The sequence below is a fragment of the Corticium candelabrum genome, chromosome 9 (genome assembly GCF_963422355.1).
Source record: "Corticium candelabrum chromosome 9, ooCorCand1.1, whole genome shotgun sequence".
NCBI classification, from domain to species: Eukaryota; Metazoa; Porifera; class Homoscleromorpha; order Homosclerophorida; family Plakinidae; genus Corticium; species Corticium candelabrum.
In genome coordinates, this window is record NC_085093.1 from 7,003,114 (window position 1) to 7,028,356 (window position 25,243).

At 39.4% G+C, this 25,243-nt stretch overlaps 4 protein-coding genes across 5 annotated transcripts in view; 2 read left to right on the forward strand and 2 right to left on the reverse strand.

Moving 5' to 3' along the window:
• The window catches only part of LOC134184487 (lactoylglutathione lyase-like), an 8,056-nt gene extending 2,347 nt beyond the window's left edge, over positions 1 to 5,709 (forward strand). Inside the window, exons 3-5 of the mRNA XM_062652190.1 lie at positions 5,176 to 5,246; positions 5,306 to 5,395; positions 5,461 to 5,709. Of these exons, the coding sequence (XP_062508174.1) occupies positions 5,176 to 5,246; positions 5,306 to 5,395; positions 5,461 to 5,555 (256 nt within the window). The 3' untranslated portion in view covers positions 5,556 to 5,709. The remainder of the gene's footprint in view (positions 1 to 5,175; positions 5,247 to 5,305; positions 5,396 to 5,460) is intronic.
• Positions 5,700 to 7,263, reverse strand: LOC134184486 (uncharacterized). The gene is made up of 5 exons (XM_062652188.1): positions 6,978 to 7,263; positions 6,768 to 6,891; positions 6,592 to 6,686; positions 6,020 to 6,527; positions 5,700 to 5,960 (listed from the first exon to the last, which is right to left on the reverse strand). The coding sequence occupies exons 1-5, from the start codon at positions 7,170 to 7,172 to the stop codon at positions 5,707 to 5,709; spliced, it is 1,176 nt and encodes a 391-aa protein (XP_062508172.1). The 5' UTR covers positions 7,173 to 7,263; the 3' UTR covers positions 5,700 to 5,706.
• A 41-nt stretch (positions 7,264 to 7,304) lies between these two features.
• LOC134184204 (Golgi apparatus membrane protein TVP23 homolog B-like) lies at positions 7,305 to 17,045 on the forward strand. 2 transcript variants are annotated; one of them, XM_062651829.1, is made up of 5 exons: positions 7,305 to 7,463; positions 7,543 to 7,777; positions 16,416 to 16,535; positions 16,646 to 16,774; positions 16,834 to 17,045. In XM_062651829.1, exons 1-5 carry the CDS (start codon positions 7,390 to 7,392, stop codon positions 16,888 to 16,890), a joined length of 615 nt encoding a protein of 204 aa, XP_062507813.1. In that variant the 5' UTR covers positions 7,305 to 7,389; the 3' UTR covers positions 16,891 to 17,045. The 2 variants fall into 2 exon arrangements, with proteins under 2 accessions (XP_062507813.1, XP_062507814.1); XM_062651830.1 differs by having other exon boundaries at positions 16,416 to 16,457.
• Positions 17,046 to 17,128: 83 nt separating this feature from the next.
• LOC134184203 (cytosolic Fe-S cluster assembly factor nubp1-A-like) lies at positions 17,129 to 25,235 on the reverse strand. Its single transcript, XM_062651828.1, has 10 exons — positions 25,150 to 25,235; positions 24,992 to 25,096; positions 24,783 to 24,916; positions 20,998 to 21,099; positions 20,827 to 20,917; positions 18,338 to 18,492; positions 18,177 to 18,287; positions 18,020 to 18,122; positions 17,870 to 17,953; positions 17,129 to 17,267 (listed from the first exon to the last, which is right to left on the reverse strand). Exons 1-10 carry the CDS (start codon positions 25,178 to 25,180, stop codon positions 17,221 to 17,223), a joined length of 963 nt encoding a protein of 320 aa, XP_062507812.1. The 5' UTR covers positions 25,181 to 25,235; the 3' UTR covers positions 17,129 to 17,220.
• Between the last annotated feature and the right edge of the window lie 8 nt (positions 25,236 to 25,243).

A 25,243-nucleotide genomic window follows, 5' to 3' on the forward strand; every position in this document is an offset into this window, starting at 1 on the left:
ACTAAATGTAAAATGTAGGGAATGTGGGGATTGGAAGGATTCACTAATGATGTCTGGCTTTGGTTCATATTATCTAGATCTTGTTTCTATTACTTTTTATACAATTCCTACATCTATTTCTTTTGTCAGAGAAAAAGTTTTTTAAATTCTAGTTTGGTAAGTTTGTAAGAGTGTGAAAGTGCAACCTAGGGCATGTCTCCATTAGGGCCTAAACATGTTTTAAAGTGGTCTAAGCCTAAGCCTAGCACGTTTTTATTAGTGTTAATGTAAACTTAAAAACAGCTTTTGTTAAACATGATTCAGAGGTAGTTTACTCCAGTGGTGTAATGGTCACATGGTAATGCACGTTACACGAATATGGATACTAATTTTTCGTGTCTTTGCATTGTTCTTTCTGCTGTGCGTTTATAATTGTAAATATTCAATGGCAGGCAGAATAGAACTTGGTTTAGTAGTCAAAGCCAAACATTATCACATACGGGATATGCGTTGTAAATGTTGGGTTCCTGCATACATTGTTATGTGAACATGGACAATCAATCGCAATACTGCTCCGTGATTGGCCCGAACTGTGCAATAGCATTGATGGCGGTTGTTGGATCAAATCTGCTTGAAAGACATACAAATATTTTAACTTTTTATTTCAGTTTCTTTAATTAATCACCAAAAGAATAGAGTTCGGGTAATTCTAAAGCGTTTTCTTGGTTTCACAGCCATACATAATGTAGTAAAGAGATATCTGTGGAGAAGAAGAAGAACAAAATTGCTGCATGGGCCTCCGAGGCTAGCAACTGTTTCTAGGTTGTTAAATGATTAGTGACCAAATCAAAAATAGGGTATAGTACATAATGTACAAACATTTCATTCCATTGATTTTGAGAAATTTTAGTCTTCATTTACTATTTTTTCTAAGCGTGTAAAAAATGACCACGCCTACAACGCTCCATAAATGTGGCAATCCCTACCCTGTGATACTGTATAGCAGTGCATATGAAGAATGAGTCTTGATTTAATATTTTTTAATTAATTAATTACACTAAAATAGATTTTGACAGGTAGCATAGTAGGTTGAAGCAAACATCTCTTGTAGACAGCCCTTAGTGGGACATTTATTTTTTGCTATAGCCATTATTTGTTATGTCTTGGTTTAATTTGTTTTTCATTTGTTTGTTACGTTTAATTGTTATTGACTCCACCAAGGAGGTTATGTTTTCATCAGTGTTTGTTTTGCTTGTGAGGATTATTAAAAAATGTGTGGATGGATTTTGATAAAATTTGACAGGCTGATAGAACTTTGATAGAGGAACAATTGATTAGTTTTAGGGATTAATCTGGATCCGAGTCTTAATTTGGATTCCCGGTCTTTTCTCAAGGGGTCAGCTCATAGTTCCTCTTGAAACTTTTTTACAAAAAAAGTGAGATGACTCCCAATTTTGATCCTACACACCCATATCATTTTTGTTCAATTATTTATGGACAAACCATATCATTTAAATGGTAAATGTACCTGCTATGGTGAACACAAAAGCCTTTCCACAGTGGTTGCCTTGGAAACAATAGTTAACGGCATCATGAGAAAACTGAGCTGCCTTGGCGGAGGTTTGCACTCTCTGAGTGCTGTCTAGTTGGTTTGTTGGCTTGTTTTGAGCAGGATTCATGTGGATGCATTTTAATGAAATTTGGCAGGGTGAAACAAATTTATAGACAGGAGCAATTGACAAGCCCGTAGGAAGCATTTCAAAAATAGTTCCAGTCTAGTGTGCGCTAAGAGGGCGTGGTCCAATGATAGTGCATTAAGAGGGTGTGGTCCACAGGTATCGCACGAAGGGAGCAGTCTTCCAGTATACCTGTATCTATTGTTTAATTTTGTTTACCAATAAATATACTGTAATGCAAACTATCCAAATCAGAGACGAAAATCTTCATTGACAAAATATCCGAATTGTCTCAGCCTGTGCTCACTGTTGACAAACACGTTTGCAACATCAACAACATTATATATATATATATTAGTTATATAGTAGTTATATATTAGAAAGTTATATATTAGGTATTTAATTACCTATACCTTCAATCGGAAGTTTTAGCCAATCGTCACTGGCAGAAGTACAAATTTGAAATATGTTCCAGCCAAAACTGGACCGACCGGATCGGTTTCTACAGCCCTGATTGACTAGTTTGGGGAATTAATTCGATGTTGTGTAACATACTAAGGTGAACACAAAGGTCTTTCAAGTAGTTGCCATGGAAACAATTATGAAAGGCATTATGAAGTAATCGAGCTGTCTTGGCGGACGTTAGACACTCTCTGAGTGTTGTGTAGTTCTACCATTTGTTACTATTGGTGAAATGAAGGGGCGAATAGCCTACAACTGCAGCAAAGGTATGTTAGGCTGCAAACTACACGACGTACTATATGTACATATTATCTTACGGTCATTCAAAATTTATCAACAATTTTATGAGCGTTCAAGCACACTTTTCTGAAGCCTTTCCTCTCCCCAAAGCGTACGCAATATTGTTAGTGCACAATTCAATAGTTTGACGAATAGTTCTATGATCTATCTAAGTAGATATTAGAATGTTGACGTGTGGTCTTCAACGCTTTAGCATTGATATAGTTCTTCTTCCATTCCAGTTGACCGGCTCAAATGATGTCAGCTTGAGTTTTCCGGTCATTCAAGTGGACCAAGAGGAAACATTGAGAAAGTTGTGGTAGAAACAGCTGGGCTCTTTATGGACGGCTGATGATGTTCTAGAACGAAACCAGAATAGGCTGCCACGATTGTACATGTTTGTAAATTTTGTATGTATGGGTGACTAGCAGGGGAACAATATATGATGCAATTCCAGCCATGTAAAACAGAGAAATTAGTACAACCCATTTCCTACCGATCAACATTTTATAAAACGTACAGGGGTCATAACCCCTGCCCCTACCGTTTTCTTGGTACACTCATGAAATTGTTTATAATTTTGAACGACTCCTCAAAGTATTTGTCAACATTGATAAGTTATGTGTGGCTAGTCCCGTGACAGCTGTAGACATTAATTAGTCTGGCTTAAGTGGCTTCAATGCTAGTTAGGCTTAATGCCTTTTCACACAGAATGCGCATTGGTGTTTTCCCACTTAATATGCGCTGTCAAGCCACATTCAATGTAGATTTGCTTAAACCACATGCGGAGGTGGTTGGAAGTGGATTCAATGTGCATTGGCGGCTGCAGATGACACCGCACTTACCCACGCACCTCTTCCGAGCTGTGGGCAGCAGTAGATCTAAGTTCTTCTCTATCCTGTGCTTATGTCATACATATAGACGTACTGTAACCAAAGATAGAGAACTATCTTCACGAAGAGACTGCCAGCCATGATAATGCAAATTCTAACCCACACAGGTAGGTGTCTACGCCATTTACGTGGATTGCATTTTCCTAGTGTGAAATTGGTCAATGCGCATTGAATGTGCGTCCAATTCACATTTGATGCAAACTGGATTGAATGCAAATGCACTACAAGTGTGAAAAGGCTTTCAGTTTTCAAAGTCATATAAAGCCTGGTTCTCAATATTGACGCTGACACTGACGTTGATGCTGATGCTGATGCTGGTATAGGAAGGAATCCTATTCCAGCGTCAGCGTCAGTGTAAAATATCAAAGGATGCTGCCTATGTCAAGCCGGTGTCTTTGATGTTGACGCTCAGCTGAGCGTCAGCGTCAATATTTTGAACCAGGCTTAAAATGAGAAAATGTAAATATGACTGACAGAAGGCAACCTTGTGGTAGTGCTTGTATTTATTTACATTTCTTGTAGAAGCCCCCCATGATTAAGTAAGCTCCCATCTTTAACATTTGCCAAGTTTCAATCATTGATTTTCACACTTTAATTAATCTTCTAACCGAAATGGGTTATTGAAAGCAATAATTCAAGGGAACGGGACTTTGAAGAATTCCCGAGACTTGGCAAGGAGCGGTATACTAACAGGGTTCTATTTGCACCAAATCTCTGTGGCTGGCTGACTATGCTAATAGTGACCATATATGGATGTTATGGTTCAGGAATGTCTGGTATGGAAGTGATGACCAATCATGACGCATTATTATCTTCTGTTTGTGTGGCAAAGAAAGGCAATAGCCAAGCAGCCAATCACTAGGCAATGTTTGGCATGAGAGAAAATTTAGCCAGAAAGACGCCAATTTGATCAGAAACTACGTCTCAACAGAAACGTTGTATTTCAAATAACGCTACCTGGAAATCTATGAACATTCCAATAGGACTGCTGTAGTAAGCACAAACGTATTGTGTGAAGTGCTATTTAGGGAAAGGAGTTCGGTGCTAACGCAAGTCACCAACTACAAATACCATAGATAGTACTCCCAATGAGTATATTGCTTCGTAGCTTTCAATTAAAGCGATGCTTGATGGAGGTTTATATATTCGTAGTGTTAGATCCGAATGAGTGCTGTACACATGATGGTCGAAGTTAATTTAGAGGGTCTGCTTAATTAATCAATTAATTAGTTGTATTTTCCGAGATTACTAAGCGGTCTAGATTTTTGTGAAGACTTACCTATCGACAGTGCTCAACAATAGGACAGAGGTATAGCCAGTGCTAAATTTGGGGGTTGATTTGATGTTAGTGATTTAATTTAACAGTAACTTGAGCGTAACCAGGTCTAATTACATATGAAAGATTTAAATTAATATTAATGGTTAATACTAATTTGGACCAATAAGCAATTGGATGTGCAAAATCTGCTCACGACTTGCTACTTTAGGTGCAACCTGTACCCTTGGCCTATGGTGGCGAATGTCCAGTATGCAAATAGGGTATTTGAATGTCTTTTTCGTGTTCCAGGCATTTTGTATAGGGCTTGTAAGGCCTCGATGGTCCAGAAATGGGTGATTGCTGCTCACCACACATAGCAACAGATGCAACAAATACAATTCTGTACATATATATGTCAAGTACTTAGATTAGTAAGAAGACCACGCCCTACTGAACCCCACTGAATTGCTATAGCTTTGGCACTGAGTTGGGCGTAAGATAAATTAACGTGCTGCTGTACAGTATTAAAATGGTGGATTTGTGTGTTAAATCGTATGATTTTAAATTTGACAATTAGTCTATTTCTGACTGATTACAATGACACTAAGTCATTGATCTGTCTCTATAGTAACTACGGCACAGAAAACGACCCTGAATTTAAAGGATATCACAATGGCAACTCAGAACCCAAAGGCTTCGGTATTCATTTAGAGTCAACTTTCCCGTCACATTGTCTTCATATTTAACCAATTTTGTAGGACACATTGGCATCTCTGTACCAGACGTAGATAAAGCGTGCGAGAGATTTGAGAAACTTGGAGTGAAGTTTGTTAAGAAACCAAACGATGGTAAGCTAAGCGTTATGATAATATCACTTCGTTGATTGATTAATCACTTTGTGCTATTCATTTAGGCAAGATGAAGGGTTTGGCATTCATTCAGGATCCCGATGGATATTGGATTGAGATTCTCAGTGCTGGTAAAATGGCAACATATCCACAAGTGTAATTGTGTCATAGCAATGACTCTGGTTTGCCAGCCAGTTACATCAACAAACTGTACAGTGACACTACTACGGTGCTACTATGACATTATTAATCATTTTGTTTGCAAATTGGTATTGCAATCCCTTCATTATTACAAAATGCAGTAGTCTGGGTTACATAATTGTGCAGATTCTCAGTCGCCGTCGACAACGGTTTTTTCTCGTTTTGGTTTCGTGACTTGTCAGATCATCCATATGTACACAATCGTTTATTATTGATAGCTCATCCATTTCTCTTTCAGACTTCTTAGACAGCTCTTCAATCTTGTTGTATATTTTGTCAGCACACTGCTGTGAGCAGGCAACATGCCTGAAAGGAATGTATGTATTCCCAACAAAACGATTCACTACATTTGTTACCCAAATACCTAATGATAGACATCAACAATTAGCAGTTGTGTGTGTATGGGCATGTGCATGTGCTTACCAGAATCGGTATCTTTCCCTGCTGTGTTACATTGGTCACAAATGTGCATATGAGCTTGCTTGTCTGCCATTACACCGCGAAGACGATATGCAATACCAGCATATCTACAAGGATGGATACCTACGCTCAAGAGTTGCTTGGTGCAGAAAAATTGTAGGCTGTCTGGGTTATAGCTGCCTTGAACTGTTCTAACTTCTGTGCTTAATGGTTGGAATTTATTTCCACTTTGGTATTGGTTGATACCACTCATAAGTCCGTTGTCAGATCTCTTTAATGTTTCCAGATTAGATAGCTTGAGGATAACGCCCGGTAGAGCAGTGAAAGAATTGTTACGTAGATCCAAGGACCTCAACTTGGAGCAGTACTGCAGTGCATTTGGCAGGAAAGATAATGAATTATGAGCCAAATTGAGTTCTTCTAGTCGAGCCAGGGCTCCAATGGAAGGATGAAGGAAAGACAAACCACAGTGTGTAACAGTCAATTTCTTGAGCTGCCACAATTCTGGGAACTGCAACAGACACAGTTGTGAGAAACAAGGTCAGTCGATCAATATTTACATTACAGTACCATACCTCTAATGTTCTACAAGATCGAGATACCTTGCACTGACATATTTGCAATTCAACCAGATGGTTGCATCTCAATACAGATGGCAAAACACACTCAACTGCAACAGCCACATGAGAAAGAAATTATTGACCCTAAAGAGATTCTGAAAACTTAATGTGTATTTATCATGTTTACGTACTCAATGCGTTATTGTATGATCTATCATCTCCTTGGAGTACAACTCTTGTTGCTGATTGGAGGTCTGGCAATTCCTCCTGTTGAAGATGTGAATCACACACAGCAATATTAATTGTGGCTCTAGTCTACAAGCAAACACGATGGCACATAAATGTCATCATAACGGACACCGTAAATTGATTAATTTGGTTTAATATTTCCAAATGGCTACCTCATCAGTGGTTGTGTCTTGTTCCTGTTCGTTCTGATATCGCACGTCTGCTACAAGCTTTGAACGAATGCAAACGGTCACTGTCGTGTCGGTCATATAGCTGAGTATCTGGTGCGCAAACTGGCGAGTGGAAAACCTGCTGGCAGCACATCCACCTATAATGACTACACCGCATTCACGTGTTTTATACACCATGAATCATGGGCTAAATATAGACATGAAGGACACGCTTCCCAAAATATCACACGATGGTAGGCGCGGCCTCTTGACTACGAAGCTAGCTTTCCCATTTCCAACTGCATTTGGTTAGTATAGTACTAGTAATTTCTGATGCAAAGATAGGGAGAAAAGTTCGTCTCGCTGCAAATGGTCTGGAACCTCGAGACTTTCTTGTTAAAATCAATCAACATTCATGGCGTCGACTGAGAAAGATGATATTGCTTTTGCATTTGACGATGAGAAGATTAGTAGCCGTCAACATGTAAAGTTAGTAGCAAAACTCAATAAACAATAAATAGACTAGTGAATTCTTAAAGTTTTTCTGTTGGGTTTCGCTTTTCTATAGGAGACCATGGATTCTTTTCTTTCATTACTTTTTTCGAGTGTCGGCCGTACTTGTCTATCTGCTCTGTAGCTGGTTTAGTGAAAGTTTTATATCTGTTTTCATCACAACCACTGTTCTTCATGCTGTCGACTTCTGGGTGGTCAAGAATATTACAGGAAGGCTCTTGGTTCGTCTGCGTTGGTGGAACAAAGTGGAAGATGATGGCACTTCAAGGTGGCTGTTTGAGTCAGAAAAGGTTCATGATAACTTGTGTAAATAATACAAAATTACTAAAGGCTGATCAATATTAGACAAACAATTGAAGATGATAAATCATTTCATAAAAAATATTCAGAGAATACAATTTTAACAAGTATGCAAACATTTGAGGAAATGGTGGGTATGTAGAGATGGTATGTACTTCTTCATGCTCATCTCCTACATCAATCGAGCACTGTGAGTGTTACACATGACTGCTGTGTTTTAGGTTGAAACTGTCTCAACCAATTAAGTTAAGTAAAACTATTGTGATGTAAGATGAGCATGAATAAGTACATAGCCATCATTTTCTCAAAATGTTTTATACTTGTTTCGTTCATTTCTTAGTTATGTAGATGAAGTGGTTTTGTCTTGCTCCAATCTGTGTTACTACTGTGAGTACATGTATATGCATGGTTGGATAGAAATGGTGCGTGCAGCTTGGGATTTGATATTTTGACTGATGTATGTTACAGCAGTGGGCGGATGTACATAATAACATTGATTGCATCAATAAACAACTTCCACGCATCTTTACACTCGACGCTCACATGCACAGAGACAGCACCCCGTTGAGCATAGTCATAGATGTTTAACTACACGCAACCGCAAGCACACTGTGGAAGTGGCAGCTAAGGTCGCAAACCGTAGTTTCCACCAACTAATAATAGCTAATTACATGGGGCATCATGTACACACGTGACCGGAACAACATGGTGCTTTGGAAGCCCTACGTGGAACTGCATAGCAGCAGTTGACTGATATTGGGTGGACTTTGCACAGTTCTAGTAGTTGGGTAGGTGCAATTCCTCGGACAAGAGCGAATCGTTTTGTATGAGTGTCGTCGTTGTAGTTGTTTTGAGTGAGGCACTAACCTGGCTGACAAAAGTGAAGTGTGAAAGAACAAATCGCGTTTTTACTGGTTGATGATGGCTTCTGAGACGCTTAGTGTCAGCGCTAGTAGTCTGGCTACCATTCGGACCGTTTACAGTCGAGCGTTAGGTGGCTCTGAGATTTTTACTGAGTTACAAGAGATGTGTCTATGATGCATTTGGATACTTTTGTATGGGTGGCCATTTTAGATTCTTTACATTCCTACATAGAGAGTGCATGCTATCGCACTTTCTGATTTTATTGCAGTGATGCATATTAATATTTGGTGCATGTCACGTACTAGACAAAGTTTGCTTGGATTTGCTTATTAACAGTCTATCCTACATAGTTTTAATAAGGTACATTCAATTAAGGTGAATTTATTGACCCAAATGCAGTGTTTTTCCTACAATACATTTTATGCGTACTGTATGCATAAAATGTATTGTAGGTAGGAAAAACACTGCATTTAGTCACTAAGTGTACACAAGTTTTGCCTTCCTGTACACAAGCCCGGTGTCAGAACCAGATGTGGTTGTGTCACAAGTAAGAGGTAGATGACTGATTCAAACTGATTTTGGTATGTACTTCAAATAAACCATTTATATTTGATGTCGCATTTATTTGAGGTGAAACATTTGCATCTCATTCAATCATTGCTTTGGATAAATGAGATAATTACTCAGTGGCCTACGCAGGGGTTTTTCTTTATTGCTAGCAATACCCCTAGGCAAGGCCCCTTTGTCTTGAAATATGAACATGATGCCCCGAGGAAATTTTTGATTTAGGACATCAAAGAAGCAAAGATGGAAGAATTTATACACGACAGCTGGCGCAGTTCTATGATTCTTGAGCTTTCTAGGTGTTTTCACATCTGAATTAATTAATTAAGTCTCGACCTGATCAGTCACATTTATGTGAACACGAAGGATCACACCTGCGGCAAGAAATTTATGGTACAAATAGGAGATAGCTTTACATCGTGGCTGGTGTGGCTGACTTGTTTGTCAAGAGGAATCCTCGTCGTATGGCCATAAAGTTCTCACAGCTCATGGCTAATTAAATAGCCTATCAAATAGTGAGGCATTTAAGTGTTAATGTTTTACTGTGCATTGTTGCACTGTTTTATAATCATTATAATTGAATAACATTATTAATTTATATCACAAAATTGATGACATCATCAAAATTGACACATTAGCTTCTTTCTGCTATACCCCTGTGAGTGATCCTGCATACGTCACTGTTACTAGGTCTTAGGAATTATACTGCATTTCATACGGTTTATTTCAGAGAGATCTCTGTTGCTGATACATTCTAATCACAGCTCAAAAATTTGTGAATGCAAATTGAACAGCTCATACGCAAATTGGGAGTTGCCTAGGGAAAACTCTGCAAAAATGCATTTTGTTAATGTAGGAGGAGGAGACCATCTAGATCATGCGTAGTAGTACCAATAGCAATAGTATATACACAAGACTGCGGACACTACCTACACTTTAAGCTTATGTGACTAGCCTAGAGTTGTCTTTACTATATTACTTAATTTACACTGCATACTACATGGTGTCAGAAGTGCAGTAACTCACCGTGTACTGTACACAATCAGCTATGTCTGCGTCGCAACAAGAATCGCCAGAGCCGACTGCACAACAGGACTCCGTACAGTTGATGAATGTGGCCATTTCCTTGCCAGACAGACTGAATTTGAAGGATGATAGGAGTGTTTTTGAGGTCTTGTCGTATTTTAGCAAAAAGATCGCACATGGAGCGAGTAGTGACGTTTCAGCAATGTCTACCAAAAGAAGCTCTGGAGGTAGTAGACACCTTACCCTTTGGAGAGGTGAAAACAGGAACAACATTGCAACAGTCTTCGTCACATGGAAGCATATTCTTTAGCAAGACCAATGTGATCTACAAATGGTGGCAATTTACACAGTGAGCACAGAAACAAGGAGAGCCAATTGATGACTATGTAATTTCTCTACAAAGTATGATTTGTGCATGCAAGTGGAGTAATTCAAGATGAATTACTACGAGACAACATAGTTCACAGTATATTCAACAGTGCCATTTATCAGAATCTATTACAGGAAGCTCACTTAACTTCGGCAAATGTAATATATCAATATGCCGTGCCACAGAGTCTACATCTGCACAGGTCAAAGCAATTAGCTCTACTGATGACGTTCACACCCTGACCGTGTACAGTATATGTGACAAACCACTAGAGTACCGCAGACGTGTCACTATTGCAGACAGAGACATAACAAAGGCTCATGATACTGTCTCACACTAGGCAAAACATGCTCCAAATGCGGCAAAGCAATCACTTTGCGTCCGTTTGCCAACAGAACCAACCAAAGAAGAAGATGGTTTGCCAAAACATTAGTACAGCATACGTGGAATTGAAAACGGATGAGCCAGACCAAACGAATTATCTGATGACAATTACTCTGGACATTACCAGCCAAATGCATACAGCCCATTCTCTTTAAACCAGTTAGGAAACACGTGCCAATGAAACACCGTACTTCCACGCTTTTAACGGCATGCCGGTTAATTGTGGGGTTTAGCAAGTGCTAGTATACCCTGAAGTATACTGGCACAGAACTGGAAATAACGTTCGGCAATCAGCTGTTTGCCGGACAAAATTTGTATTTAGCCGGACAAACATGATTTGTTCGGTCAAATTAGCCGGACGTCTTTCATGCAAGGCGCGGCGCTACTTGGCATTTACCTCCATCACAATGGTCAGGTTCTGCCACGTCTTCTGTTCATAGTGGGCCGGGCTTACTGAGCTCGTGCTGCGAACAATTGCCGTTAAGGTTCTTAACTCATTAAGCAGGTATAACTTTAGACAAATTAGCCAATTAGTAAGGTCATTAAACTGTCCACTGCGGTGGTATGTTATCAGGTGTTGTATCATGTCACGTGGTTTTTGACAACCCTGATTGGTCGATACAGCGGGTATAAATCGTTTGTACGCTGGTATGTGCTGATACCCTACTGCTGTCAAGGGAAATGTGTACGTGTACCGTTGCTATGATCAACAGCACAACACAGCTGGTTTCAGTTAGTAACACCCAAATGATTTGAAATGCCTCTAATGAGCTGCTAAACGGTAGATGCGCTTAGACTCTGTCTAATTAGTTACAGAACAGTTACTGACAAACAAGTAAGAAGTAGGGCAAATCTCAACTCCAGTAGAAAGCAATAGTCAAGCAGAGGGTTTGCACTTTAGTGCGGTTCATGTTTATGGTTAATTAATGAATGAAGGTTAAGTAAGAATGAAGAAAAATAGTTGTAGCCGAACAAATCTTGTCACTAGCCGAACAAATCTTGTCACTAGCCGGACAAATCTGATTTGTCCGGTCAATTTAGTCGGATAACTGGCCAGTACCAGTTCCAGCACTGCTGGCATGCCGGCAGATTGGAGTGTGTGTGATGGAATTACAAGCAATAGGATGCAATGTCACGCAACACTGGATGGGCACACAGGAGTATAACTGCATCATAACACAAAGGAAACATTGCAACCATAATGTACTCCTAATAGTTTATGCATTCAAATAAGTATGCTAAAGCAGTTGAAATATTCTATTTAGTCTTTTTCTTCATCTCCACTGTCTTCTGAGGAGCATTCATCGTTGGAGATGCCGGTGTGCTCTTTCTTCTATCTGAGTCAACTTCTGCCATCATCACACATGAGCAGATGAGCATTAAGAAATCTCAGTGTCTGGAATTCCTAGGATTCACCGGCATACCTCAGTCTATGCGGGCATGCCGGTACAAAGTACCAGATTGTTTCGACACTAATTTTGGTAAACCCCATTTTTACCGGCATGCCGTTAAAAGCATGGAAGTCCGGTATACACCATAATGTCAGTTGATGGTTACCTGTAGTAAGTCTGCAACTAGACACATGTTATCAGAAAGTCAGAAATACCACCAGGAACAGTAGAGGAATTTGGCCAACTATCTCTCTACAGTAAGGACTGAAACCACTGGGCAAGTGCATCCTGCCAATAATAACCCTGAAGACAAACAGCAGTACATTGAAGAGTCTGTTGTAGTTGCAGATAACGAGTGCAGGTGCAACACAAAGAATGGACTTATTAGTGTTCACCTAGATCACATCCATACCGTCAATCAAGAACAGACAGCATCTTGTATCTGGAACCGCAGATAAGCATTGGTACTGCAGCAGAATTGAAACAACTTCTTGAAACATGGTTGCACAGATGTTTTTGATAATAGCATTATCAGTCGACTGCCTGGCACAATGCACCTGGACATTGACGTCACAACACCACCAGTCAAGATGCCAATGAGGAAGATGCTAGTCGCTATTCAAGCTCAGCTGAAAGATGAACTGCAGCAACTGGAAGGACTAGACATCACATTACAAGTGAATACCCCGACCGAGTGGATATCAAGCTTAGTCATTGTCAGGAAACCTAATGGAAAGTTTTGCTTGCGTATCGATCTGAAACCACTGCACAAGGCTCTTAAGCATACTCCCAATGCATACCATTGACGATCTTCTGCTGGAACTCTTGCAAGCCAAGATGTCCATCATCTATGATGTAAGCAATGGATTTTGGCATGTTCAACTAGATGAAGACTCTAGTTTACTTACATTTTTGAGACACCATTTGGATGTTTCAAATAGAAGAGGATGTCGTTCGATATTTTGCCTGCACCGGAAGTATTTCAGCGAAGACTGTATAAAGCCCTACAGGGAATGCCGGGTGTGCACACAATTGTGGATGACATTATTATTACCAAAACGGAAGTACTGTGGAAGATACAAAGTTGGAGCATGAGTGCAAACTCCACGGTCTTCTTCAATGGTGCCGTACTAAAAGGATTTGAATTAACATGGACAAGCTGAAGTATAGACAAAATCAAGTTGCCTATCTTGGACGTTTGCTTACAATCGACAGTGTTAGACCTGGTCCAAGCAAGATTACAGCCATATTGAATATGCAGCAGCCTACTGATGTCTTTGGAGTGTAGCGCATGCAAGATCTACTCAACTACTTATCTCGCTTTCTGAGCAACTTGATTGATCTGTGTGAGCCTCATTGCCAATTTACACTGAAAGATACAGCATGGAATTGGACAGATGTTCACGACCAAGTTTTTCAAAAGATATCACAACAGCACCAGTATTGCAATACTTCAACCCAACCGAGCCGACGATTGTACACTGTGGCACTAGGAGCAGCTCTCACGCAAGCAGGCAAGCCTTTAGCTTATGCAAGCAGGTCTCTGTCAAGTGCTGAGCAAAACTATGCTCTAATAAATATGAACTCTTAGCTACGCTATAGTCTTTGGGATGGAAAAGTTTCGTCTGTTCACTATAGGTATGGAAGACCAGTATCTGTAGAGGCAGATCACAAGCCTTTAGAAACTATTATTAAGAAACATCGACGCAAGACACCCAAATAACTGCAGAGAATGCTTCTTAGACTTCAACACTACGACATCACAATTATCTATATGTGATGCACTTTTATATAGCTAGCTGATACTCTGTCACAAGTCTACCTACCTATACCTACTAGACTATCATCAAGCCACTTGTAAGTTATCCACCAGCAGGCAGGTGTTGTCAGAGAAGTTGAAAGCGTTAATATGGCCGACTATATACCTTTAACACAAGGAGCACTGGCACAAATACAAGGAGAAACAATGAAAGACCCAACTTTGAAAAACTTGTAATACTACAATGGTGGTCAGATAGACAAAAACTTTCCACAGATGTAATTCCTAATACATCTTTGAGACGATCTAGTGGTACAGCATGACACTGTCTACATAGGTGATTGAAGTGTCCTATTTAAATCGACGAGATAACATCCTTTCAAGGTTATTCACACCTCACACCTACTCACCAGTGGATGTCGACTCCGAGCATGAGAATGTTTATTCTGGCCCAGAATGAGTGCTGATATTGCAGCATATGTCAGCCAATGCAAAGTCTGTCAAGCTCTTGATCCACAACAGCAGAAGGAAACATGTATAGGTTATAGACTGTTGGCGAGTGTATAAACAAAATACACCCCCGCTCCGCCCACGAGTTGGCATGAGGGCAAAGCCCGAGTGCTAACAAGCTGGGTGCAGCGGGGTGTATTCGTTTATACACTTGCCAGAAGGTCTACAACCGGCTTGTACCACCCAGCTGAGGCATTGATATCCTTGCACAAACAATTTACATCTTGATAACCAGTAGCCCCAGGCAGTTATAACGGCTCGATTTATTGACCAGTCAATATGTAGCGGAAGTGGGATATGTGACTTATTGTAAGCAAATACTGGGCACTGATTGGCGCAGACGAAGCTAGGGTGCTACAACCCACCATATCTCAAACATACCTTGAACCAAAGTGGGACTAGAGTTTTTCACATTTTCAGATCGATGTTATCTAATTACAGTTGACTATTACAGCAACTTCTGGAATTGATAGACTTGACAGCATTGACTCAGCAACAGCTATCAGAAAATTGAAAATGCGTATTGCTTGCGGCAGCGATATGGTATCCCAGCAATAGTTGTTTCCGCAATGGATCACAATTTTCATCAGAAAAATTCAAACAACTTAGCAAAGCATACCGGTTTGACCATACAACTTCAAGCCCAGGACACCCTCAATCAAATGGGAAAGCAGAAAGTGCAGTTAAAACTGCAAGACAGATTATGGACAAAGCAATGATCATAGGATCAGACCCATGGCTCTCGCTACTAGATCACATGAATGTACCAAAAGCCAGAATACAAACCAGTGCAGCACAAAGATTGATGAGGAGAAGAACCAGAACACATCTACCTACTGCAGCTCATCTGTTGAAACCTCAGATTCCACAAGATGTTCCAAATGGCACACCAAGAAAGTAACACTACTACAACAAATCAGCAAAGAATCTGTCTAGCCTTCAACCTGGACAAACTGTCTACATTCAGCCACTCGGTGTCTATGACCACAAGTGGAAATCTGCAACGGTCGAAAGACAAGTAAGCATCCAGTCCTGTGAGGTTACCACAGAAGATGGAGGACTTCTATGTAGAAACAGAAAACATCTACAAGTAGCAGCAACAACAGCCAATACCAAACAACAGCCACCAGCAGCAAAGGCGGTTACTTGTAGCTCAAGAGTTGTGAAGAAACCTGCTACTACCTGAAGGACTATGTTGTTTAGCCTCTTACTGTGAGATTACAGCTACTTTTCTTTCAGGAAAGGGGATGTGGAAGGAGTAGAACATATTGTGTATGCGTAGTACCAATAGCAATAGTATATAAAGACTGCAGACACTATCTACACTTTAATTAGGCTCTGCGTGACTAAGCTAGAGATGTCTTTACTATATTATACCACATATGACAGTTAAGACAAGGTACATTGATTCAAGACTTCTTATTACATGTGGGGAAGTTTGTCATTCCAATGAATTTGAACTTGCTATTGCTTTGTGGCTATTTCTTGCTGACTTGAACTATAAACTCAGCTATTTTACTTCCACACTCAACTTTTGAACATTCATGCAGATGGGTTTGTAGCTGTAATGGACTATCTCTACAACATGGAGGGTATGCATACTAAACGGTGTGACAGTGTTTACATCCTTTCTCATTACCTTTTACTATACTCATAAAATGCTTGATTTTTTATTTCTGTTTGGTTGATAATACAAAAAAGCATGCAACCTATAGTTAATTTTTAAGGGCATGCATTGAATTGTATCTGCTTGTTTTTAGGACAGAAGCAAGGTGTTAAATTCTCATTCCAGGATCTTCTGGGTTGGCCTTTTACTCTTTCCACTGTTGTGGTTGCTTCTATCTATCATAGCCTTAATCAGATTGAAAGGAGGATACATGGTATTCTCATGCGTTTTGCTGATTCTTGTGAATGTTGTGTTCTTGAGGAGCATAATGATCACAGACCAAACATTGGGCAATAACTGTTTCTTACTTATCTATTTGTACAGACTTTGAGCATCCTCGGTATGATCATGACTGGAGCAAATGCATATGGTTATATTCTCTGTAAGAAAGATTCCGGCAAGAGTATAGCTACTATTGCATCAGAATTTCTGGGACGACAAGCTATGAAACAGGTAGAATTCAGTATGTTGAGTGGCATGTAGCGAATCACTTTATGCACACCATTTATTAGGCTTTTTCTCAGACAGCTAGACCAGATAAAGAAGATGGCTCTGTTGATGACAACTGAGATAGGGAACACACCACAGAGAAAAGAACTACTACACTACTATTGAATTCATCAGTTGATGACATTGTGTCTGCTAGAATTTAAGTACTCCACTCTGTAGTTTTTATAGTAATGACTTATTGGATTTGCCAATAGATAGACAAACAGTTATCAAACTGTTTCACAATGCATTCTCAACATTGTCCCCTGAGAGCTCTTGCAGCTGTAATTTGGCATTGCATATTGCATTAGGTCACATATGATGTTACCACTAATCCTTTGTGCAAATATAGTATACTGCGTCTATATGTAACAACTGCATAGCAAGAGAATTACATTTGCGGCACATGATTAGTGCTCTTCTTCACTTGGACTTCCACTGCATTGTCTTGATATTTCTGTACAAAGAGCATATGATAACCACCATAGCAAACACATTGTCTTATGTAAGATCGCAGGAAAATTGGTATAATTCACTATTACATTGCTACTGAGTAGTATAGACTGAAAATATACAATGGGGACATGGTACTTAAGTAATCAAACAAAACAAGAGAGTAACATAATAATAATGACGGGAAGATATCAGTAACAACAAAGACCTACAGTAAATATTTAACTAACAGCTTCATGTAAAATGAGCCAGACTATGTCATCAGCACTGAAGCTCAGGCCAGACCGATTAAAGTTCTCGATGCTTAATTGGTCCAGTTTTGAGCTTGACAGAAATAGAAATAAAATTCAATATGCGCATGCACAATGATATTATGCTTGCTGTATAATGACTTGGTAGTATATACATCCTGTGACTAGGTATCGATGACTCCACAAGTGTTAACAGTGCATGTGGTCCAGTGACTGTTTCTGCATTCTGTTTATAAAGCATCAAAAAATTTAGTTGGTCTGGCCGCAACAGGTAAGAACCTAATTTGTTGCTAAACATACTAAGTGGAAGTCCATGCAGCACACATACATGTAGCTAGGCACATGTTTTACGTACCACATATGATACTGTGAAAAGCAGCAGCAGCAGGGCTGTCTTGATGTTCTTTCAGAAATGACTTTCCTTCATCACAGCTTTTACCTGTAGTGGCACAGATACAACTTCATCATAATGATTTGTCTTTCATACCAATCTAAATATGCCAACCTATGCTAGGATCAAGAGGAATACTTCCAAGAAACGGAATGCCCATATCTTTTGCCATCTTTACTGCTCCTCCTGTCGTTGGAGGGAATATTTGTGATTGATGCTAACAGATTTGTAACAGTTGACAGCAACCATAATGACTAGTAACATTGCCAACTTTGCATTTTGGACATATAAACCCACTCATGTTCTCCACCACTCCCATAATTGGTAAATTTACTTTACGACAGAAATTGATCTCTTTTCTCACGTCAAGGAGAGAGACTTCCTATGTGAATCAAATGTTAGTACAAGCTGGAAAAGTACATCAGACTGTACTTGTGGTGTTGTGATAACTATTGCTCCATCAACATGGCTACTGCTAAGATACTGTACAATGGACAAGTGCTCATCTGAAGTTCCAGGTGGTGTGTCTATGATTAGGTAATCCAAGTCACCCCAATCAACATCTCGCATAAACTGTTTGATTAGACCTGACAACAACGAAACAAATATGACGAGTACAGAAAAATAAATGGCACTATACAACAGTCTGATATATCATGCCCAAAAACTACTCGTTTGTTTGTGCACGTCTCCTTATTCATCAGCAGCACAGTTTTGTTTGTATATTTCTGTTGTAATGTGGTGACGAGATAATCTTTCATGAAAGTAGATAGAAATACGTTACAAATTACATTAGTATATAGAGTGTAGATATGCTACAAATACAATATACAATACAAACATACAGCTCAGATACATGTAGTTATCATCTAACGTCGATTTGACAAAGACAAACACTGCCTTACATTCATTTTCATCACGACCATTTGCATTGCTCGTTGTACTGTTAGACAAGGTTAGAATAAAATGGAATCTGCTACACTGAATTGGAGATCACATACTAAATGGTCTGAATTACTACTATCATTCCTTTTATGTAAACTAATGATTCGTGGCCTTAAAACTTGAAGGTTATAAAACGAAATAGCAAAGGCCATGACTAATACCGTACCAACTCTTGTATCACCCCACTATCCATCAAGCCCCCATCCCCAACTTCGGCCCAGTGTCTAACATTTTGCTCCACTTAATTAGTATTCATTGGCAACCAAATGAGAAATTTAACACATAGGTTGTGATATCATTCAGCATATGAACATTGAGTTCTCAGTTATGCCAAAATAATTGCATCATCATAGAATGGCATCGTCAACATGGCTCAGTAGTGTCAAGGACAGTAACCGGACGTTTAAGTCCAGGAGTCATGGACAGCTATCACATGACACAATTATGAAGTCAGTTCTCCTTTGTGGTATTTCAAAGGCGGTGGATGGCTCACAAGAATGACGAGCTCCTTGACCATTTTCCTTTGAGCAAAAGTGGACTGAAACAAGAAGCTTCAGACTTGTTGTTTGCTGACTCCGACTCCGATGCGGAATTTGAAGGCTTTAGTGAATCTGACGTGACAAAGAACTAGTAGGTAGTTCTACCAAACTTGAGTTGTAGTAATTAGTCAAACACTTCCGTCAATTAGCACCTAAAGGTGTAATATTCTCCAGCAAGACCCCATCCAATACTTCACAGACTAAGCTGACGTGTTATGGGGTGGGGTGATACAACAGTATGTACAGTCTCACACTATATCTCCCACCAGACAATGACATGCTTATTGTAACCCAAAGAACGTAAGTGAACAACAAAACATGCAAATGCATGTCACTTCCTCAAAACCCAACATCATTGCAAAGGCAACAGTCAAGAAATACTCACTGAAATTGCAGTATCCCTACATTAACCATACAAATACAATTAACATTACCATCCAGTTCTAAAGGATCGTATGCAGAAAGCAGTCGTGGGGTACCAAGGCTAAGAAGACGAGACCCCAGCCTCGGTACTGCAGACTGCTTGCTGTACATTGTAATACGATGTAATACGATTTTAACATCATATATCACAATACAATCAGTCATATAGTCGTACATCTGCAAGAGCACATTGCATATTACATGGCGACAGGAGTGGAGCTAAATGTAGCATAAACAAGTGAGATACACGAGCGAAATGGCTGAACAAGCGGAAGAGTCTGTGCAAATAACTGAAGAAGCAAACACAGAAGCAGCTCGTCCACTCAGATTGCAGACCAGGATACCACACCCAAGGCCACTAGTCATGAGGGAAACATATCCCAATCGTGGCGTGAATTTCGACAAATTTGGGATTCGAGATCCTGGCCAACCTCAAACAACCGAACATGACAGAACACAAGATCGAGCATATTACAGATTACAAGCAACTGATTATCAACGAGGTATTAAGAAATAAGAGCTATTTACGGTATCCAACAAATCAACTAAGTAATGAGATAACCAAAAATATTTATCGACAACTGAACCAATCCCAAAACAATTTAAGGAGTAATATCAAACACCAAGCAGTAAGTTGCATTCAAAAGCATTACATCAAGTCAGCAACCCTCACTGCACGACTTAGCATGTGCAGCCAGATCGTCTTTATAACTGCAATATATAGCAGTGAGTCAACCATGTACGGTATATCAGCTGTGGAACAAAGTTCTGTGATGTGCAAAAGTGTGTACATGTGTCAGCTTGTTAATTTGCTTGTTAGCTTTGGCTTTGTTAGCATATATAACGACAAACAGAAATCCACTACCGGGTACAAACAACTAACTATTGGCAGTTGATAGCTCAGAATGACTAATGCATTTGAGAATAGTTGGAAATGAAACAGACTGTACTTCATGCTACTCACAATTTGCCACTACTGTACACAAACATTTCTTGCACATTATGTGACTTTACCATTTTTCTTTGGTCCTCGCCAAATAACCGCATCATCCGGACTTTCCAACAAAAATCCAACAGACATGACAGACAAGTTGTCTTCAACGTACTACAAATAGCAACAAATTTGACCTAATTATCTACCACTTAATTACAACAAACAATTGGCAAAAGATCTTGGTCACTTACAACTGGTGACCATCCTGAATTGCTCAGGTGAACTTGTTCTCCATCACAACCCATAAGCCGTGGAATGGATGGACCACATATGTCAATATCCAATAGACCAACCTACCAAGAAGCATGGCTAAATTAGCTTTGAACAACAAAATGTGATCCATTTTGTGCAAATATATACACACAGTTTACCAGCAATGCACATTACCCACTTTACAGTAAGTAACACATTATGTTATAAATCAAATTATGTTTATGCAGGCAATATCTACTTGCAAACCAGCTAACCAGTTGAAAAACTAAGTGACAATGGTATCAAGTAATAGCAAGTTACATCTACAGTAAAAAAATTACAAATTCCTATGCATAATGTACAATTAGACTAGTAGAAAACAATATATATGCAAGAGTAATTAACACCGACCATAGTGTTGCGTATAAAAGCCGATTTCAAACAAAAGCCGTAAAATGAAAGACCTCGTGCTACATAAAAGCCAGTTGCAGAAGCCAGCCTTTATTTACAACACTCAGCACGCATATGGTATGAGTGCGTGAACGTGCACCTGTGCATGTGTCAGCACGTGTGTGTAGCATTCCAATGACACCGATGATGAAGACAGAGAAGAAGCTAAAGCTAAGACTGGTGTTGCTAAACATTCTTAAAACTGGTATCTCATGTTAGTCATGCCAATATACCTTACTGAATCTTGCTTGTTCAAATGGCATATAAGCCTGTCTTGAATACTGTGCTTCGAAGACTGCAGACTATTTACAAAGTATGCGGTCACGCGAAACGATAGTCGCTATGTATGAGTTTAGATCAATTTTACAGGTGGAACGATTAGAAAGAAAACAGCGTGTATTTTTTTGTGACAATTAGTCCTATCATACGTGGTGTTCAGAAGGCTCATAGCTGTGAAAGCGATGGTGTAAACACAGCTTCAATTAGTTAAGATATTACAATACAACTTTTTCCAGTTGTTGCATCCTGAGAAGGCATGGCTCAGTTATGACATAAGAAGAGAAACAACCGAAATGCATACCAGTGCTCTAAATGTAGCTGGAAAATATTTTAAAATCATGCAATTGAGCTTCAAAGGCTCAAAAACAGAGGGATGACTACCTGTTCCGCTTACAACTGACAAGACCAAGTGCAGAGAAAGATATGTTTCACATTTGCCGCACATGCCGTCATAGGTAGGTGTGTCTGGTAAGTTTTGATCCTGGATAAGCTGCACAAACAACTTTAACTAGATCTTGTGTACATAGCTAGCCGCTATGTTGGTAGAAGTTAGAGTCTGTCACTTCCGGTTTTTTGGAAGACAAATAAAATGTCTGCCTACCTGCTTTGTAAGTATAAACTGGTAATTGAAGCTGTGTTTACACCGTCGCTTCCACAACTATGAGCCTTCTGAAAACCGTGTTGGGTTGTTGCAAGAATTACGAATTTAAACACTATTTAATCTAAACGCACTACTTGTAAATCTATCCAAAATGTAGATAGCAATTATCATTTTGCATGATTGCAAGGTGCGTAAATACAGTAACGATTGTCATCACATATGGGGCATAAAAGTTGCTCATGGTTACGTTAGATTGCCGTATACATTGCAATTAAGCTCTAGACACTGATCTGATCCAACTCACAGTCGCACACCAAACGAAGATGAATTTATCTCTATGGACATAAGTAATTTTGGCTATTTCAGCTTCCAAGCTCCAGGACACCCGAACTTCCTACACCGATACCTGAACAGATTTGTACAAATGTTCACATACAGCCACGCCTGTTGTTTACAAATGGTTGTTTTACAACAAAGATTGCACAAACAACAATACGTGTGGCAGCATGTACCAAAGTCAAATCAGAAATTAGATAAATAGAAATTGAGAAACTTTCAACTTCCTTACTATGACATCGGACATTGTCCGACTAAACCAAGAAGGGCAAACGTTGAAATTACAGTAGTACAAACTGATGAAAGCAGTGGATATAATTTCTTTACACAAACACGCAATGCCAAGCTGTTTGAGATTGTAATATATCGATAGAGTAGCATTGCACTGTAGGGTGCTACAAACATGACTGTTTTACTGTATGTTTGCAAGCTAAATCTTGTGAGTTTATGTAACTAAGTAAACCTAATTCACAGCAGGCATTTAGCACAGTTTGCTGTTTACTCTGAACTACACACACCAACTACAATATTGCTCTATTGCTCTAGACCTGTAAATTTGTAAGTTGTAATGGTAAGAGTCGGTTCTAATTTAGGTGAATTTAGAGAGAAAAGTTGTTGACACTACAATGTGGAAAATAAGGAATTATTTCGGCTCAGACAATTTGAGCCTAGGTAGGACATTCTTGTATGGTGTGACATGTATCATTAGGTCCCTCCCTTACAGCAGCCATTTTGCATGTAATTTCTGATAAGCTGTTACAATAAGTGCTAGAGACAGCTGAGGTTTTCTTTGGATAAATCATGCTAAGAGGCACATGTGCTCATCAAATTAACAGCATTGGAAAGTCTATTTTCGCATAACCAGACCCATTTTGCTGTGTCATACTTCTCACCAGGGAGTAAGACGTGTCGGAAAGGGTTTTGGTACGTGAGACTATGGAATCCCATCACGTGCTGATCAAAAGACAAGGTTTATACTATCATATATGCATACGGGCGGACCCTTTGTCAGAACATGTCCCAACACTGGTGTAGTATTTGGTTGGACACACAACACATTTGGCTGGACATTGCCCAAAAGTCCAACCGTTTTTCCACACTGCACTATTTGAACAATACAATAGCTAACATCTCACATAATCTTATTTAATAGTTTGTGTGTTCAGTGGAAATTAAGCACACCAACACAAGCAACCAGATGTGTAACATTTATTTGAGTGCATGGATGGCATGAAATGCAAAAGTCAATGCAATGTGGCACATTTAATTGAGGCTAGACAACTACATGTGATGTGGTAGATTGTTAAAGCAATGGGATAAAATCTATGTCTCACTGACTTGAAAATGTAATATACTTATCTGAGAACTTGATTATTCAAATGACTATACGAATGCTCAGATAGATACGGAATCCTAGTGTAGGTGTTGGTCTCTTAAAATTATAGCTAAGGATCGGAAAACCATATCACTTGTTCTTTCCTAGTCATTCCCAACACATCCTGATAAATCCATGCAGGAAAATCATTGCAACAAATTTCACTTTACATTCACTAAATTCCTTAAATTTAAACCAGATAAGCTTGTTGCCTTTACTACCTACTTGCAGTGCTGTCAACTCTCGAGAGTTTACAGTAGATCTACCAGCAAGAGCCACAGCTTTGAAAACTCTCCCAATCTACTGACAGAAGACTACAAATGATCTTCCAGAAAGTTCTAATATTGTCAGCAAGTTAGCACACTGAGTCATTGTATAACCTAAAGAAAAATGCGTGATTGTAAAAGTGTGGTCGCTTAGTGATAGTCTTGGCCAATGCAACTTCAAACGCTTGCTTGCTATTGCATAGCAGTCCTCACACCTGTGGCTACGGGCAAAAATTCAAGAAGTTTGAAAATGTATACACACTATAGCACAAAGTTGTAATAAATTATAAACATGTTAATATTAACGCAAACTATTTAATTAATTAATTATATTATTACAATTAAGTTAATACAAATAATAATTAATAATTTGTCTTAGAGCCAATTTTTCCTAGGTCAACAGAGGTGACAGCACTGTATTTGTGTTGATTTGATTTAATATATTATATAATTTATACCTTATACTTAGTAACCTACTTGCTTAGTTTCATCGGCCGCTATTCCATAAGCAAGTTGCCCCGAAAAGGTACTCTTCCCTACACCTCCCTTGCCAGACAGAATAACTATCTTGTGCTTAACTCCAGCCATCCTTTCTTTCACTCGCCCAACATCTGTCACAAGCAGTTGAACATCCCATGCAACATCTCTTGAAAATATCTATTATTTCCAACAAAAACTCAAAGCACCTGGATCTGGAGTCCTGGGCTTGCTGCTTGCACAAACAGACTGATTGGGACAGCCAGCACATGCAGACGCCTTACCAGCGTCCTCGCTCTTCGTACCAGGACAGTCTGCGAGAACAAGACTTAAATTCCTACTGTTAGTTAACAAGATAATATCTTACGTTCTGGAGCGTTGTCCGGAACATCAGTCATACTTTGTAAGTTGGGTCAAGCCTCGGTGACCTATCCTGTGGGTCACATCTGCAAGAATCATTG